The sequence below is a fragment of the Scatophagus argus genome, chromosome 1, assembly GCF_020382885.2.
Source record: "Scatophagus argus isolate fScaArg1 chromosome 1, fScaArg1.pri, whole genome shotgun sequence".
NCBI classification, from domain to species: domain Eukaryota; kingdom Metazoa; phylum Chordata; class Actinopteri; family Scatophagidae; genus Scatophagus; species Scatophagus argus.
Genome location: NC_058493.1, coordinates 7,511,901 through 7,524,831, shown reverse-complemented (window position 1 = coordinate 7,524,831; position 12,931 = coordinate 7,511,901). Strand labels below are relative to the sequence as shown.

General features: G+C 42.7%; 1 protein-coding gene across 3 annotated transcripts in view; it reads left to right on the top strand.

The window, feature by feature from the left end:
• Positions 1 to 12,931, top strand: part of LOC124071722 (transcription initiation factor TFIID subunit 4-like) — an 82,296-nt gene that overhangs the window by 12,439 nt on the left and 56,926 nt on the right. For all 3 annotated transcript variants that reach the window (XM_046412569.1, XM_046412658.1, XM_046412748.1), the window contains exons 3-8: positions 3,387 to 3,539; positions 4,630 to 4,752; positions 5,352 to 5,441; positions 6,454 to 6,663; positions 11,400 to 11,475; positions 12,594 to 12,708. In XM_046412569.1, the coding sequence (XP_046268525.1) occupies positions 3,387 to 3,539; positions 4,630 to 4,752; positions 5,352 to 5,441; positions 6,454 to 6,663; positions 11,400 to 11,475; positions 12,594 to 12,708 (767 nt within the window). The remainder of the gene's footprint in view (positions 1 to 3,386; positions 3,540 to 4,629; positions 4,753 to 5,351; positions 5,442 to 6,453; positions 6,664 to 11,399; positions 11,476 to 12,593; positions 12,709 to 12,931) is intronic.

Genomic DNA, 12,931 nt, shown 5'->3' with positions numbered 1-12,931 from the left:
CAGCCGTAATTTCAACATTACAATGCAGTGTAGATGTAAATCTCCTCAAGTGAAAGCTGGGTGTCTGCTCTGGAGCATCCCACTTAATGTTTCATTTCAAATCCACTATGCCGGAGCCTGCAATACAGCGCTAGAAAGAATCTGTCCAAATAATTACTAACAGCGCTGTATATGTATCAGCTTAATCTCTCTTGTATTTGTCCTGCATGATCTGTTTATAATGAGTGTAAGGTTTTATCTCTCTGTAGTCTGTTTTATGTATTGGTGTGTTGCTATATGAGGTGTGTGAATGATCTTGAACTAGTGTCATCAAAAGTGATTGCTGCATGCCTGCTTCTTGCAGGTGATTTCAGATTCAAACATGTGGTTAAGTTTGTATTTGTTTATTTACTCATTCATCCATTAATAGCTTCTTTCATTTCACAGAAATCTAGAAAACTGACACAGCTGATTTACTGTAATTGATGGGCACTACGTACTTGCCTTTGCTGTAAGATTATGAGACAGCAACAAGAACAGATACACAGGCATATTTAGAGGAGGAACTGGGTCTTTACGCAGGGTTTCTTATGCTTATTTCTCTATTAGTTAGTATGGTATCTACAGGTTTAGTATGGTATCTACAGGTTTCATTAAAAAATTAATTAGATAAGCTAATGTCTCAGTGGAAATGTAGTGTTCCAAGAAACAGCGACTTTATTCAGCCCCTACAAACTAATCATTTTGTATCTGTTTGTCATTGCAAAAGCTTGTAAATGTCTTAAATAAGTTGAAATAACCTGAATGTAGGCAGTGACGTTTATGACCGTTAACCTGCCATGAATGAGTTCGCTGTCAAAGGCCTCAGGAGTCAGTAAATTAAGACTTCATATTCATCAAGTTTAATTTGTCACTTGTGACTTGAGATAACATATATGTATATATATATAAACCATCCCTACATTAGTGGGGGTCTGTGCAGGTAAATGTCACTGGTATAGTTGCCTGTCATGAGACCACAGACCCTATTACAAAATGACTCATTGCTTTTAACCAAACATGCTGCTCTCTGGTTCAGTCTTCAGCACTTCGAACATGCTGCCACCTTGTCTCTATCCTGCTGTCATGACCTTTCCTCATCTGTCTCCAAGGCACGCCGCTGCTCTTTTCTTCCTCTGTTGCTCTTTCTCTCTCTTGTGCTGTCCCAATCCTTTTTCTGCTTTCCATTCACTATCTACACTGTTTTTTTTCGGTGTTTTGTATTCCTTTATCTCCTCTGATTCCCCGTCCTTTTCCACTTTTTCTGTGATATCTTTATGCTCTCATGTCTCCCTGTTTGTCTTTCTTCTCTTTGCTTCTGTGTGTTGCCCTCTTTCTTTCCTGCAGTCTCCCGTGACCTCTCAGACCACCAGGCAGTGTCCTTTGACTCCAGCTAAGATGGTGCCGTCTGCCTCTCCCACTCCTTCCAGCCCTGCTCTCCAGACTTCCTCCTCTTCCTCTTCTTCCTCCTCCTCCTCCTCCTCCTGTCCTGCACTGCGCCCAGTGAGATAACTTCCATATTTTTCACTCCTCTGCCTTGCATTTTTGTTCTTTTGCATCCCTCACGAGCGATCCCAAGAACTAGTCTTTTGACTCAGTGATATTGAGGAGGTCACATAGCAGGTTGCAGACCAGGTTGGAGAATCTGGGTGGGACCAAAATGAATGAGACTTGTTTTCTACACACTCTTTTCATGTGTCAGGTGACAAGAAGTGAAATTAGAGACATAGATATTGTTTTAGATTTTGGATGTTGTTATATGCTGATATGGCATACGAGTTTTCTTTATCTGGTTGTAAACACTGCATAACATGTCTGAACTTACCAAACCATTCTAGCTAATTGCTGACTTTATCCCCTTAGTCTTTATATCCACACTACTGATGATTAAAAAAAAAAAAAACCTCTTTGTGATCAGGTTTTTGAAAGCACCCGTAGTCACCCCTGTGATATTGTCGCAAAGTGATGGAACACGGTCATAGCCAGGACTGCACCGTGTATCATTTCAGCATTGTGCCCATGTGCAATAGTCACATTGTAGGGAAGCTGTTTAGTCCAGCATACCTGGAGCTCATAAGTGTCACGTCTCACCGATAGCACATGAAGGCACAATCGTAATTCATTATTGATGAGCTTTAAATTATCCTGAGCATTTACAGTTCGTTGTGGAATGTAATTGTAATATATTTTTTAATTTGATTTTTAACTTCAACTTAATGAACATCGAGTAACGTTTACTAATTGTGTCTACAGAATGAATTAACTATTTATTTCCAAATAAAATCTTATGAGCAAGTTGTGTGCAGAAAAAATGAGAGTAATATCGACTTTCCACCTCCTGTTACAAGACAGCTGCCGGTTGTTGCTGCCCTGGCAACTCATCATAACATCCTGTACTGTACACTGGCACCGGTGGAGTTAATATTTTAAGTTAATCACTTCTATTTCCGAGGCCCTGGAGGCTCTGATCGGGCCCAGTGTTTCCTGTCCAAACACAGTGTGTTCACTTTGTATCTAGAGCCAGTTGAGTTGCGTTGCAGAATATATTTCTCCTCTCATGTTTTTTAATGAGAAGAAACTCAGATTTTTGCAAAACAGAAAACGTGAGGTATTCCGTACACATGTGCTGTGTCTGTTTGGTTTGTTTGTCTAGACTTCAGGCTTGACCTGTCGTTATATACACACTAACCCGGCAGTCGTTATATACACACTAACCCGGCAGTCCTTCAGTGCAAATGTGTTTTGTCTCACACTACACTGCACGACTACATCACATAAGTGGACGTACATGCGGCCTTTCCTCCATTCATATATGGCTTGAGTGATCAGACCCTAATGTGTCCTGTATACATTTTGAGTGCATTCACACCTGTGTTTAGAACTGTCCGATTATGATTGCATCACATAAGATGTATTTTATTGCCAAGTGTGAACGGGCCCTCCGAGATTTCAAAGAGGTGATGAGGGCTTTAGAGTGAGAGACTGCTGACGGCACCTCATCTGTAGAGCAAAATTTGTGTTTCAGATGTGAGACATTGTCTGGTCACTTATCTCCTCGCCTGTCATTGTGAGAAAGTGGGCAATAGGCAGCTAGCTTTTTACAGGATCAGGATCAGGAACAAATCTTGAAAAAAATCTTGTCAGGTAGGTGACAATTAAGATAAGCTTTGATGGCCTCTCGTCTTTCCCAGCCTCGATCTTGTCAGCACCTCCCCTTCCTCCTCCTTGTCTGTTAAGCGATGTCCACCGAAGTCAGGACACCAGATGTGACAGGAGCGCTGTGGCGCCTGCCTCCTGTTCTCTGTGGCCTTGCTGCGAGCGAGGCGTCACGTCCTGTTTATCTCTCTGTCTCTTTCTTGCTCTTCCAGAAGGGCCCTGTGGCACCGGCCGTGGCTGTGACGGCTCCGCAGCAGACCCCCGTGGTTATGGCCCCGCAGGCCCTGGCCCAGGCTGCCTCCCAGCCAGTGCAGCCTCCGCAGACGGGCATTGCCCCGGCCCCCGGAGCTCCTGTCGTGTCCCAGGTCTGTTCTCTCTGCCGCCCCTCGCTCCCATCCCGTGCGCTGCCCACACTCCACCCTCAAGGGACGCAGGCACTGTCACAGCTGCCAGCAGGCTGGCTGTGTCACAAACTCAGCCCGGATCCACAGCCTCTTCGCCTTACACAGCTGGACATGCACTGAGAGTCTCACACATGCCCATACACATCCGCATTCATACATTCACACAAGTGCTTACCATCCCAAGGACATGCAGACATGAAGGCAGTGAACTACCATGAATTCAGGGACACATGGACTCATACAGCCGTAGATGCAGGCTCATATACACATAATTAATACAGATGCATATGGATACATGATCACACACGCAGACTCTCGCATCTTCATGTATTCAGACCAGTGAGTCCTCATAGGTGCTACAGTTTGTTGCGGCTGGCAGTTTGAGTGGACAGGTGTCTTGTCTCATCATGCAAAGTGTGCACTTTGCTTCGATTTGGGACTGATGCTTGTGAGCTTCTTTATTGGTGCAAGTGAGTTCATTTTTTCATGCCTCTGTTAAGTATTACTGAAAGAAATGCAGCACAAACACAAAGCCTCTTCTTTTCTGTTTAGGATGTGATCCAACACCTTTCGTTCGGTATTAAAGGTTCAGTGTGTGGGCTTTAGGTGGATTCAGGGGCAGAAATGGAATTCCACATTAAGAAATGTGTTTTTATTACCGTATAATCACATGAAAATGAGAATCCCTGTGATTTTGTCATCTTAGAACAACCTTTTCACATCTACAGATGCAGCGGGTTGTCTTTTACAGTGTCTGTCACGTTGCACTGCCATGTTTCTACAGCCTGAAATGGGCAAACCAAAACATTGGTTTTAAAGAGGGGCTTTCACCTTGTGTTGAGTTTTTAGCTGCCTCTGTAGTGGAGGGTGAGACGAGGAGTGTTCACATCCGGCAACCTTACCTCTTAGATGATAATGAGTTCTACACGCTGGACCTTTAAATTGTGGCCCTACATCGGCACCAGAGACTAATATTATTACCATCATCATTATTATTATTATTTTGAGCCTTTTTGTTTAATTCTAATTGTTGTTTTCTTATCTTTTGCAGGAAATGCAAGAGAATGTCAAAAAGTGTAAGAATTTTTTGGCCACACTTATCAAGCTTGCGTCTCACAACTCTCCGTCCCCTGAGACTTCCAAGAACGTCAAGGCTCTGGTTCAGGACCTGCTGGTGAGCTTCAAAAACCAACAAATGCTGTATGGACATTGTGAAAGTGTTGCACCTGCATAATTAAGCAACTTTGCACACTTTCAGTTACTGCATTCCAGCTCATATTCAATCACATTTTCACCATTTTTTCAACAAAGAAGTAATCAACCATTTTCAAAATCTTGACTAACATTGCACACTAAAATGCCACTTTTCTGACATTACACATCACACGTCCTTACACATCTGGGGTTTTTTTCAATCATTTGTTTAAAAGTATGATTTTACTCTCCTTTTTGTAATTTGAAGTAAACAAGGAATAAATCAAAGTTCACATTTTAATGTGATGTTGTATTGAATATTTGAAACCTGAAGATGGCAGCATGAAACTCTTTCCAAAACCCTCCTTCCTCCATTTTCCTCCATCATGAATTTTCATCTTATACACACAGTTACGCATTAATGAGCTGCACCCTGAGGTGCCAGGATGAGAGCTGAGAGGCTGATCATCAGCTCTGGCGATGGGATGAACATCACCTGTTGTGTTCATGTCACCATGGTGCACGGAAACTCACTGTAGGTCTTCTCCGTTAAAGTGATGTTTATACTTCACCTAACAGGATGCCAAGATCGAACCGGAGGAGTTTACCAGCCGGCTGCAGACGGAGCTCAAGTCGTCTCCGCAGCCTTACCTGGTGCCCTTTCTTAAGGTGTGGTTCTTGCCTGTAAACTGTTATTTTTAACCTTCTCTCTAAACCTGCTCAATCAACTATAAAACTGCCTGCCACACTGACTGAGGCAGTTATTCCCTGAGCTTGATCCAGACAGTTCTAACCCCTAAAGTACTAGCTTCTCTAAGCTGGTGGCTCTAAATGATATTTACTTCTCTCAACCTCCAAAGCCTGATTTCTAGCTGTTTCCTTGAATTGTTAACGATAAGCTTGAGATCTACATCTGACTCATAAAGTACTCAGCTTAACTGGGGCACTACACTGACAGTTAACTGGGCTCCTTAGCTACTTTCTAAATTGAACATAAAATTGCTTCCTGAATTTGCTCTCTAACCTGCCCATTAAACTAAATTGAACCCCTAAAGTAGTCCTTTCACTTTCAACCAGGCCAGTGATGGCTAAGCCTGACAGTAGAGTGACACACACACACACACACACACACACACACACGCCCCTCTGGCCTGACTTCTGACTGTGTGTGACAGTGGCCCCCGCAGTCGTCCCTGCCAGTAGCCAGCAGGTTTCTCCAGCCAACCGTGATGAACGTCACATCAAGGCGCCCGGCCGCCCAACCCGGCCACAAACACATGTTGTCATGCAATGTTAGTTCGCTTACGTCAAAAATCTGCCTGAAATAGTCTCTATGGAGCAACATCAGCTCCTCAGGTTGGCTGTGACAGTGGGTCATCAAAAAAAGGCTAATGGACATGCTACATATACTGTAGTTTCATTGTCCTGAAGTCTAATCAATCAGATTCACTATACAAGTCCATTTCTTTACAAGGTATAAAACAACATTAATCATTGTGTGAGGAATACGGATATTATCCCATGTCTCAGCAGGTGTTTCTTTTGCTGCTTGTAGCCATGTTTTTTACAATAACATTAGGCTAAATTATCCAGTGACCACAGTGGCCGTCTATGATATTTTCTCATGCTTGTCTGTTTGCTCTTTGACAACAAACTCCGTCCTCTCTCTACCCGTCAACAGAAAAGCCTCCCGGCCCTGAGGCTGTCTTTGCTGAATAGTCAGCAGTCCCTGACCCAGCCCCCACAGCAGGGAGTCAAACCGGCACCCGGCGGCACCCCCCCTGCCATCGTGGCTGGGCCAGCTGTCCGCATACGCCACCCTAACAGCGTCAGTACCACTGCGGGTGCCAGTGCGCTGCCCGCTGGGACAATCGGACATGCAGCTGCCATGGTATGTATGGAGCAAACCAGCTGGAACAGACCCTAGTGCAGACACAGTTATCACACATTTACATGTACAGTTTAGATTGAAATTAAATTGAAGTCACTGACATTACATGAATAGACATGTGTGTATCTGGAAACTGGATTATTTCTGCACAATACAGCAAATTAATTATAGTCCGGTACAGGAGCAGTTATTAAATATGTGTAAATATGTATGTAAGAATGTATGTGAGAATGGAGAGCTGAGGAGCTGTAGTGGTCTGGTAATAGATGTGGCAAATATTTACCGACTCTGTACTATATTCCTACATTCAGTAGAGAAGTGCTAGAATGTGATGGGTGTGTGTGTTCATGTTCATAAGTGTTATACATGGCTGAATTATCGGGCTGAAGAGCATCACAGTGCTATGGCGGGGCGTCACAAGGCCTACGCCTTGATCATTTAGAGTACACACTGGACAGATCTTCATGCAGACACAGGAAGAACAAACTCCACACAGAAAGTAATTTATTATTTATTTCTCTTTAAGAACTTAAATGAGAAGACACATGCATATTATAAATCTGCATATTCACACCCTGGATATGCTCAGTATGACCAAGCTGTTCAGCTCGACAGTGATCAGTACAGATTGTAGTTGAGCATTTGGCTCAAGGGCACCTTTTTGGTAATTGTGTACTCCTGCCCTGACTTTGACAGCCGATCAGAAGTACCTGACTCAGGAACTTTACAGTGACAAACCAAGACCATTTTCTGCCCTTTTAAATGCTACGTTGCGTGTATGCAGGGTGATGCATAAAGCTGTTTCTGTTGGCCAACACTTGCTATTAAGCATGATAATTAAAAAGATAATGTAGTTATAATGCCCAGAAATCAATATCGGGCAGCAGTATTTTGTTTCTTTGTAAGATACCCTGTTCACTATCATGTGTTTCAAGGAAAAAGTATGAAATCTTAACATTTAAAGGTTTAGGACTTAAGGGTACCCAGCGGTATGTTTGCAGATTGCAACCAGTTCAACATCCCTCACCTCACCATCCTTTTCCAAGCATGCAGGAGGACCCACAGTGGCTGCTAAGGAATGAAACCGTGAAAGCCCTTCTATAGAGCCGGCGTTTATTGTTTTAGGCTACTGTAGCAACATGGATCTGTGGAAGAGGACTCTCTCTCTCTCTCTCTCTCTCTCTCTCTCTCTCTCTCTCTCTCTCTCTCTCTCTCTCCCTCTCCCTAAGGTAGTGAGAAAAATATGAACAAATGGTTCAGATGATTTCACACTGCTGAAAACACAATTCTGAATATTATATTCACTCTCTGACAATTCTCATAAATCCTAATAGATCTTTAAGAAGGTGTAATCAACACGTGACTATTACATTCTCTGTTGCAAATCCTCTCTCAACTAATTAACAGAAATCGATGAATCAAATAATCATTTTAGCTCTGCCAAAGTGATTTTATTATATATAGTCATAATTTCATTTTTTAAAAATGTTCTTAACTCATATGTCATATGCGTTGTTTTCTCCCCGTTTTCTCCTTATCCTAGACAGCCAGCTGATATCTTGGTTGTGTGAAATGTGATGTGAAAGCTTTAAACTTTGGTGACTCCTAATGCTAGTATCACACACAACAAGATTTATACTCCTATCCTCTGGTTAGAAAACACAGTCTAGTCAGTAATCTGCATTAAATGGCATGTCACGGATACTGACTATTCTTGACACCCAGCATTGTATACCTTATGCTTTTTTAAAAAATGTATTTCTTTATTTATTGTTCAAGAGTCCTGCATCAAATGCTGCCCAGCCCAAACCGGGGTACAAGACATTAGACAGGTTTCAACCAGCAGGATGGCCATTGCACATGTTATATTGTACAGCTCCACAAATTCAAAAAGGGAACATTTCAAAGGATTCAAGTTTTCAGTTTTGCCAAAAATCACCTCATTTAAAGGCAAACCAACATATTGCTTTCAGACAGCCTAAGCAAATCACATGTACATCAGGCAAGGAAACACAAAATGAAATTCATCCTCAAAGATCACAAAAAACACATAAATGCTGCTCTTTGGGAATGTTTTTATATCTGCTTGATTCAAACATCTTAACTTAAATGCACCTGGGCCTCTGCCTTCTCTGTAAAATAAAATGAATTTATGGTTTTGTGTAACATTCTCTGTTGACCAAACTCTTCCTTCCATTATTCCCTATGGATCTTTAATATCTTTGTTTGACTGTATTCGTATTACTCTGTAATCTCTCTTTGAAACTGAAAAGTAAGTCAGAAAGAGAAAATATCGTGGCCACTTCTTTGGACAGAGGATATATACGTGCTCAGTATCCCAGTCAAAGATCTTCTAGGTCAGCCTTTCCCCTGGCAACTGGACAAATAGTACCCACAGTTGTGAGCAGTTCATCCAGTGCTCGTGTGGGGATACAGCTGAAGTAAGGCCAGGTAACCTGCAGGGTCCATCGCTGGACGGCCTCGCTCGACTCACAGCAGTATCGCATTACCATGTGGGTGTGTGTGCACATGTTGAAAATGATGAGTTCACGCAGAGCACAGGCGTCTGTGGACGGGTCAAGTGAGGTCATGCTCAGATTGGTCCAGGAAGAGGGGTGGGCCAGCTAGAGGGTTTTCTCGTTCTCCTTTGCATTTTTCCTCTCAGTCTTTCTCTCACTCACCTCCTTCCTTCTCTCTCTCTTTTCTTTCTCTCACTATTTTCCTCACTAGTTTTTTCCTCTCACTTGCAACCCCCCCCCCCCCCGCTCTCTCTCTTTCAAACAGTTTCTCTCACTGTATCTACCCCCGCATTGCTCTCTCATCTCCCTCCCTCCCTCTCTCTCTCTCTCTCCCTCCTCTCTCCATCCACCCGTTAACTGTTGAAGGGTGAAGCGAGGTAACTAGGTCAGCCCCGGGTCAATTTTAAAGCAATGTGGCGGCCGCAGTCTATGTCCAGAACATGCCTCTGGTCTCTCTCCATTTTTCTCTCTCTCTCCCTCTCTCTCTCTCACACACACATACACACTTAAAACACCAACATAAGCTAAAACACAAAACATTAGTAAATGATCTCCCCTGGCACATCAACAGTCTGAAACCAGACAGCTAGTTTGAATTAGGCTAAAAAGATCTGCTCTTACTGCAGCAGTATGAGTAGCATTTGTTTCTTACAGTAGTATGGGACATTTTTAAATGTAAATATAATACATTTAATAAATGTAAAGTTTTGCCATTGTGTTTAAATCTATAGATGAGATTATATAATTAAGGTTTCTTCTGTAATTACACTTACTGCAAATGGGTATACAATAATGCAGTGATTTAATGTTGATATGGTATGGGTTAAATGTGAGTACAGTTTGGTTTATTGCAAGAGAGCTGAAGTATGACTCATTTAAGGTAAAAAAAAACCAATGAAACTTCACTTTAAAGTTTTTTAAAAGTTTTTTTTGTTTTACTTTGACACCACAGCTGATCAGTAGCCACAGTTAAGGTGTGTGCATTGTATGTGTGCTAACACATTTACAGTGTAACCAGTCAAATGCATGTACTCTTGACAGAGATTCATTTTGAAATATTAGTGAGATTACTCTGAACAGATTTTGTGAGAAGTCACAGGAGAACAGTCACTGCAGTGGTGGTGTTTTTGAAGCATACTAGTACTGAGGTTAAAACTAGTATGTAACAAGTATAGCAATCGTTCAAAATTTAATGCGTATCATTTGTTTACAGTAATTATAATAACCTTTAGTATTTGCATCACTTTGGTATTTGATGTTTAAAATTAGTCAAATAAAATTTGAAATGAATGATGAGTACAGAGTTCACTTTCAGTGTTTTCCTTTTAACCTCTGATTCCCAAACTTTCTACCTGACTTTTTTCTCCTTTTAACTGTGTCGCTGGCTGGCCAGAGGTGCTAGCTATCTCTGCCCATGCTGAATGTATTTTTTTCCCTTCCCTCCCACTCTTGCAGGGCCCTGCAGTGGATCTCTGGGAAAAAAGGCCTCTGTCTTTTTTTCAGTAGCTTGAACAGTAATATAGCATGTGTCAGGGAATGGAAAACAAGGCTAAAAAATATGCAGCAAGAAGCAAACTGGTAGGAATGGATGGCTGAGCCTGAGGCTGGGCCTGTGGCTGCTACTAAGGAAGGAAGTGACTCTAATAGCCCAGCACAGCCTCCCCCCTCCTCTCCACCCGCTCCTTCTTGTTCTTCCACTACTACTACTTCTCCTTCCAAACTACATTTTCACTGCGGTCTTGTGTGGTCTTGACTTCTTCTTGCCCTGTCTAGAATGCAAGCAAATGTAGGTCACGTACAGTGACAGCAGTCCATCCTTATTGTGTGTTTAAACTGATCTCAGCATTGCCTGTACGGTGTGCAGGGTTCGCCGCTGTGACATTCATCACCTTTGTATCTATTCTGCATCTATTCTGCATTACTGCTGCAGATATTTTAATATGTTACAGCAGAATAGAAATCAGTACACAAAACTCAAGTGGCTCTCAGGCCGGCTTGTCTCCGGATCATTTCTTGTAACTAACTAAGCCTAAAAGGGTAGCAAAAGTTGCTTTCTACCTGAACAGTTATGCCTGGGGAAGTTGTAAAAGTGGATCAGTAGTCATGCAGTTTTATACTTTTTAATCACCCCTTTCATTTATAACTTGTTTAGTTCTTATTATAATCTTTATTAATTTAATTTAATTTTTTTTTTTTTTTTTTTTTTTGCTTCCACAGGGTATGAAGGCAGCGGGCACTGTCAGTGGCCAGGTCCGGATGCCTGTGGTGATTACACAGTCTGTCAGAGCGCCAGGTGAGTACATCCTGCAGCCACTTTTGATTAAATCTTTTGAATTTAATCACATGTACAGCACCTGCCATATTTATTTCAGGCATTCTTTTGTTTTTCTGTCTCTTGAGATTAAAAATTGCTCAAGACTAAAGTAAGTTCAGTGGAAGACAAAAGATTCTGAAAACTTGAGTCAGTTTTCAGTTTTGTTTCTTTGATGAAGTCCTCTGACACACGCTTTTCTTCTGTTTCTGGCCTCCAATTTTTACTTCTCCCAGTTAAGGCTGCATGCTCGGCCAGATATCTGAAGATATTCAGACTGCCTGACCTTCTGGTGAAATAAAGAGCCAGTGAAATCGGTTAAACAAAGATAGCCATTAGTGAAACTCTAAATGTTCTCTCAGTAGGCTGGAAGATGTGTAAACAGGCAGGAGCCACTGAGAGAACAGGTGTTTTTCCTGTCTGGTTATAAAGCCTTCTCAAACATTTGCGCTGCTGCTTACTCACACTGATTCACAAACACTCTTCCCACAGAAACCCACAAATATCGCCCCAACACTAACCGGGCGTAACGCTCCCCTAAGAGAGCTGTGTGCTCTCAGGTGGTGTGTGTAACGTGTATGTGTACCTGTTTTTGCTTTTGCGTGTGTGTGTGTGTACGATCGGAGGTGCATACAAATTTGATCTGCCCCCTTCCCAAAGATTGCCTGCAGTGAAAGATCTGTAGGTTGTTTTATGCCCATAAATTGGAATGCGGGGATAGTTCTAAAAATACTTTTCTGTGCCTGTTGGCTAGGAACATGCCTGTTAAAATCAAGTTTAAATTCACTCTGGCAGTCCTTGTGCCTCTCTGGAAAACGTGTCTCGGAGCAGGATGCGGTTTAGGAGTGTAAGGAGAGCCGGTGAAGCGCAGTGATATTGACAGAGTGACGCTTCCCGCACCAACCTGGGGAGAGCGACAGTACCGCTCCTTCCCTACCCCCCCTCCATCTACCCCTGAGAGGATGACAGACACAGTTGAAGGTAGTTGTTAGGCAGGAGGATATTTGACGCAGATAGAAAGGGACACTCCAATGATAACGTTATTCCTTTCCTGTTTTGTTTAGGATTTTCTTCCTTCTTTTCTCTCCTTTGCTTAACAGGCACAATGGGGAAGGGAGCCATTATCCAGGGAGGCAAAAGTCCCATGGGCTTGACTGTGCAGATCTCTGGGAATCAGAAAAACAAGCTCAATGACCCCGGAGGAGGCTCTTTCAGGTACATTTCTCATCAAGAATGACTGTAGAGCGCCTGTTGTTCCTGGCAGCAGTCACATGGGGGCAGCATTTCACTAAGATGCTACCTCATGACTACAGGCTACACTCTCAGCTAAGGCTATGAGTGTTTATCCCAGTTGCCTGCCTGGCCACCTGGCTGCCTGCCTGCCTGGCTGCCAGGCTGGTTGATCGGTGGTCCTCTCTCTCTGCACCCACCACATAGC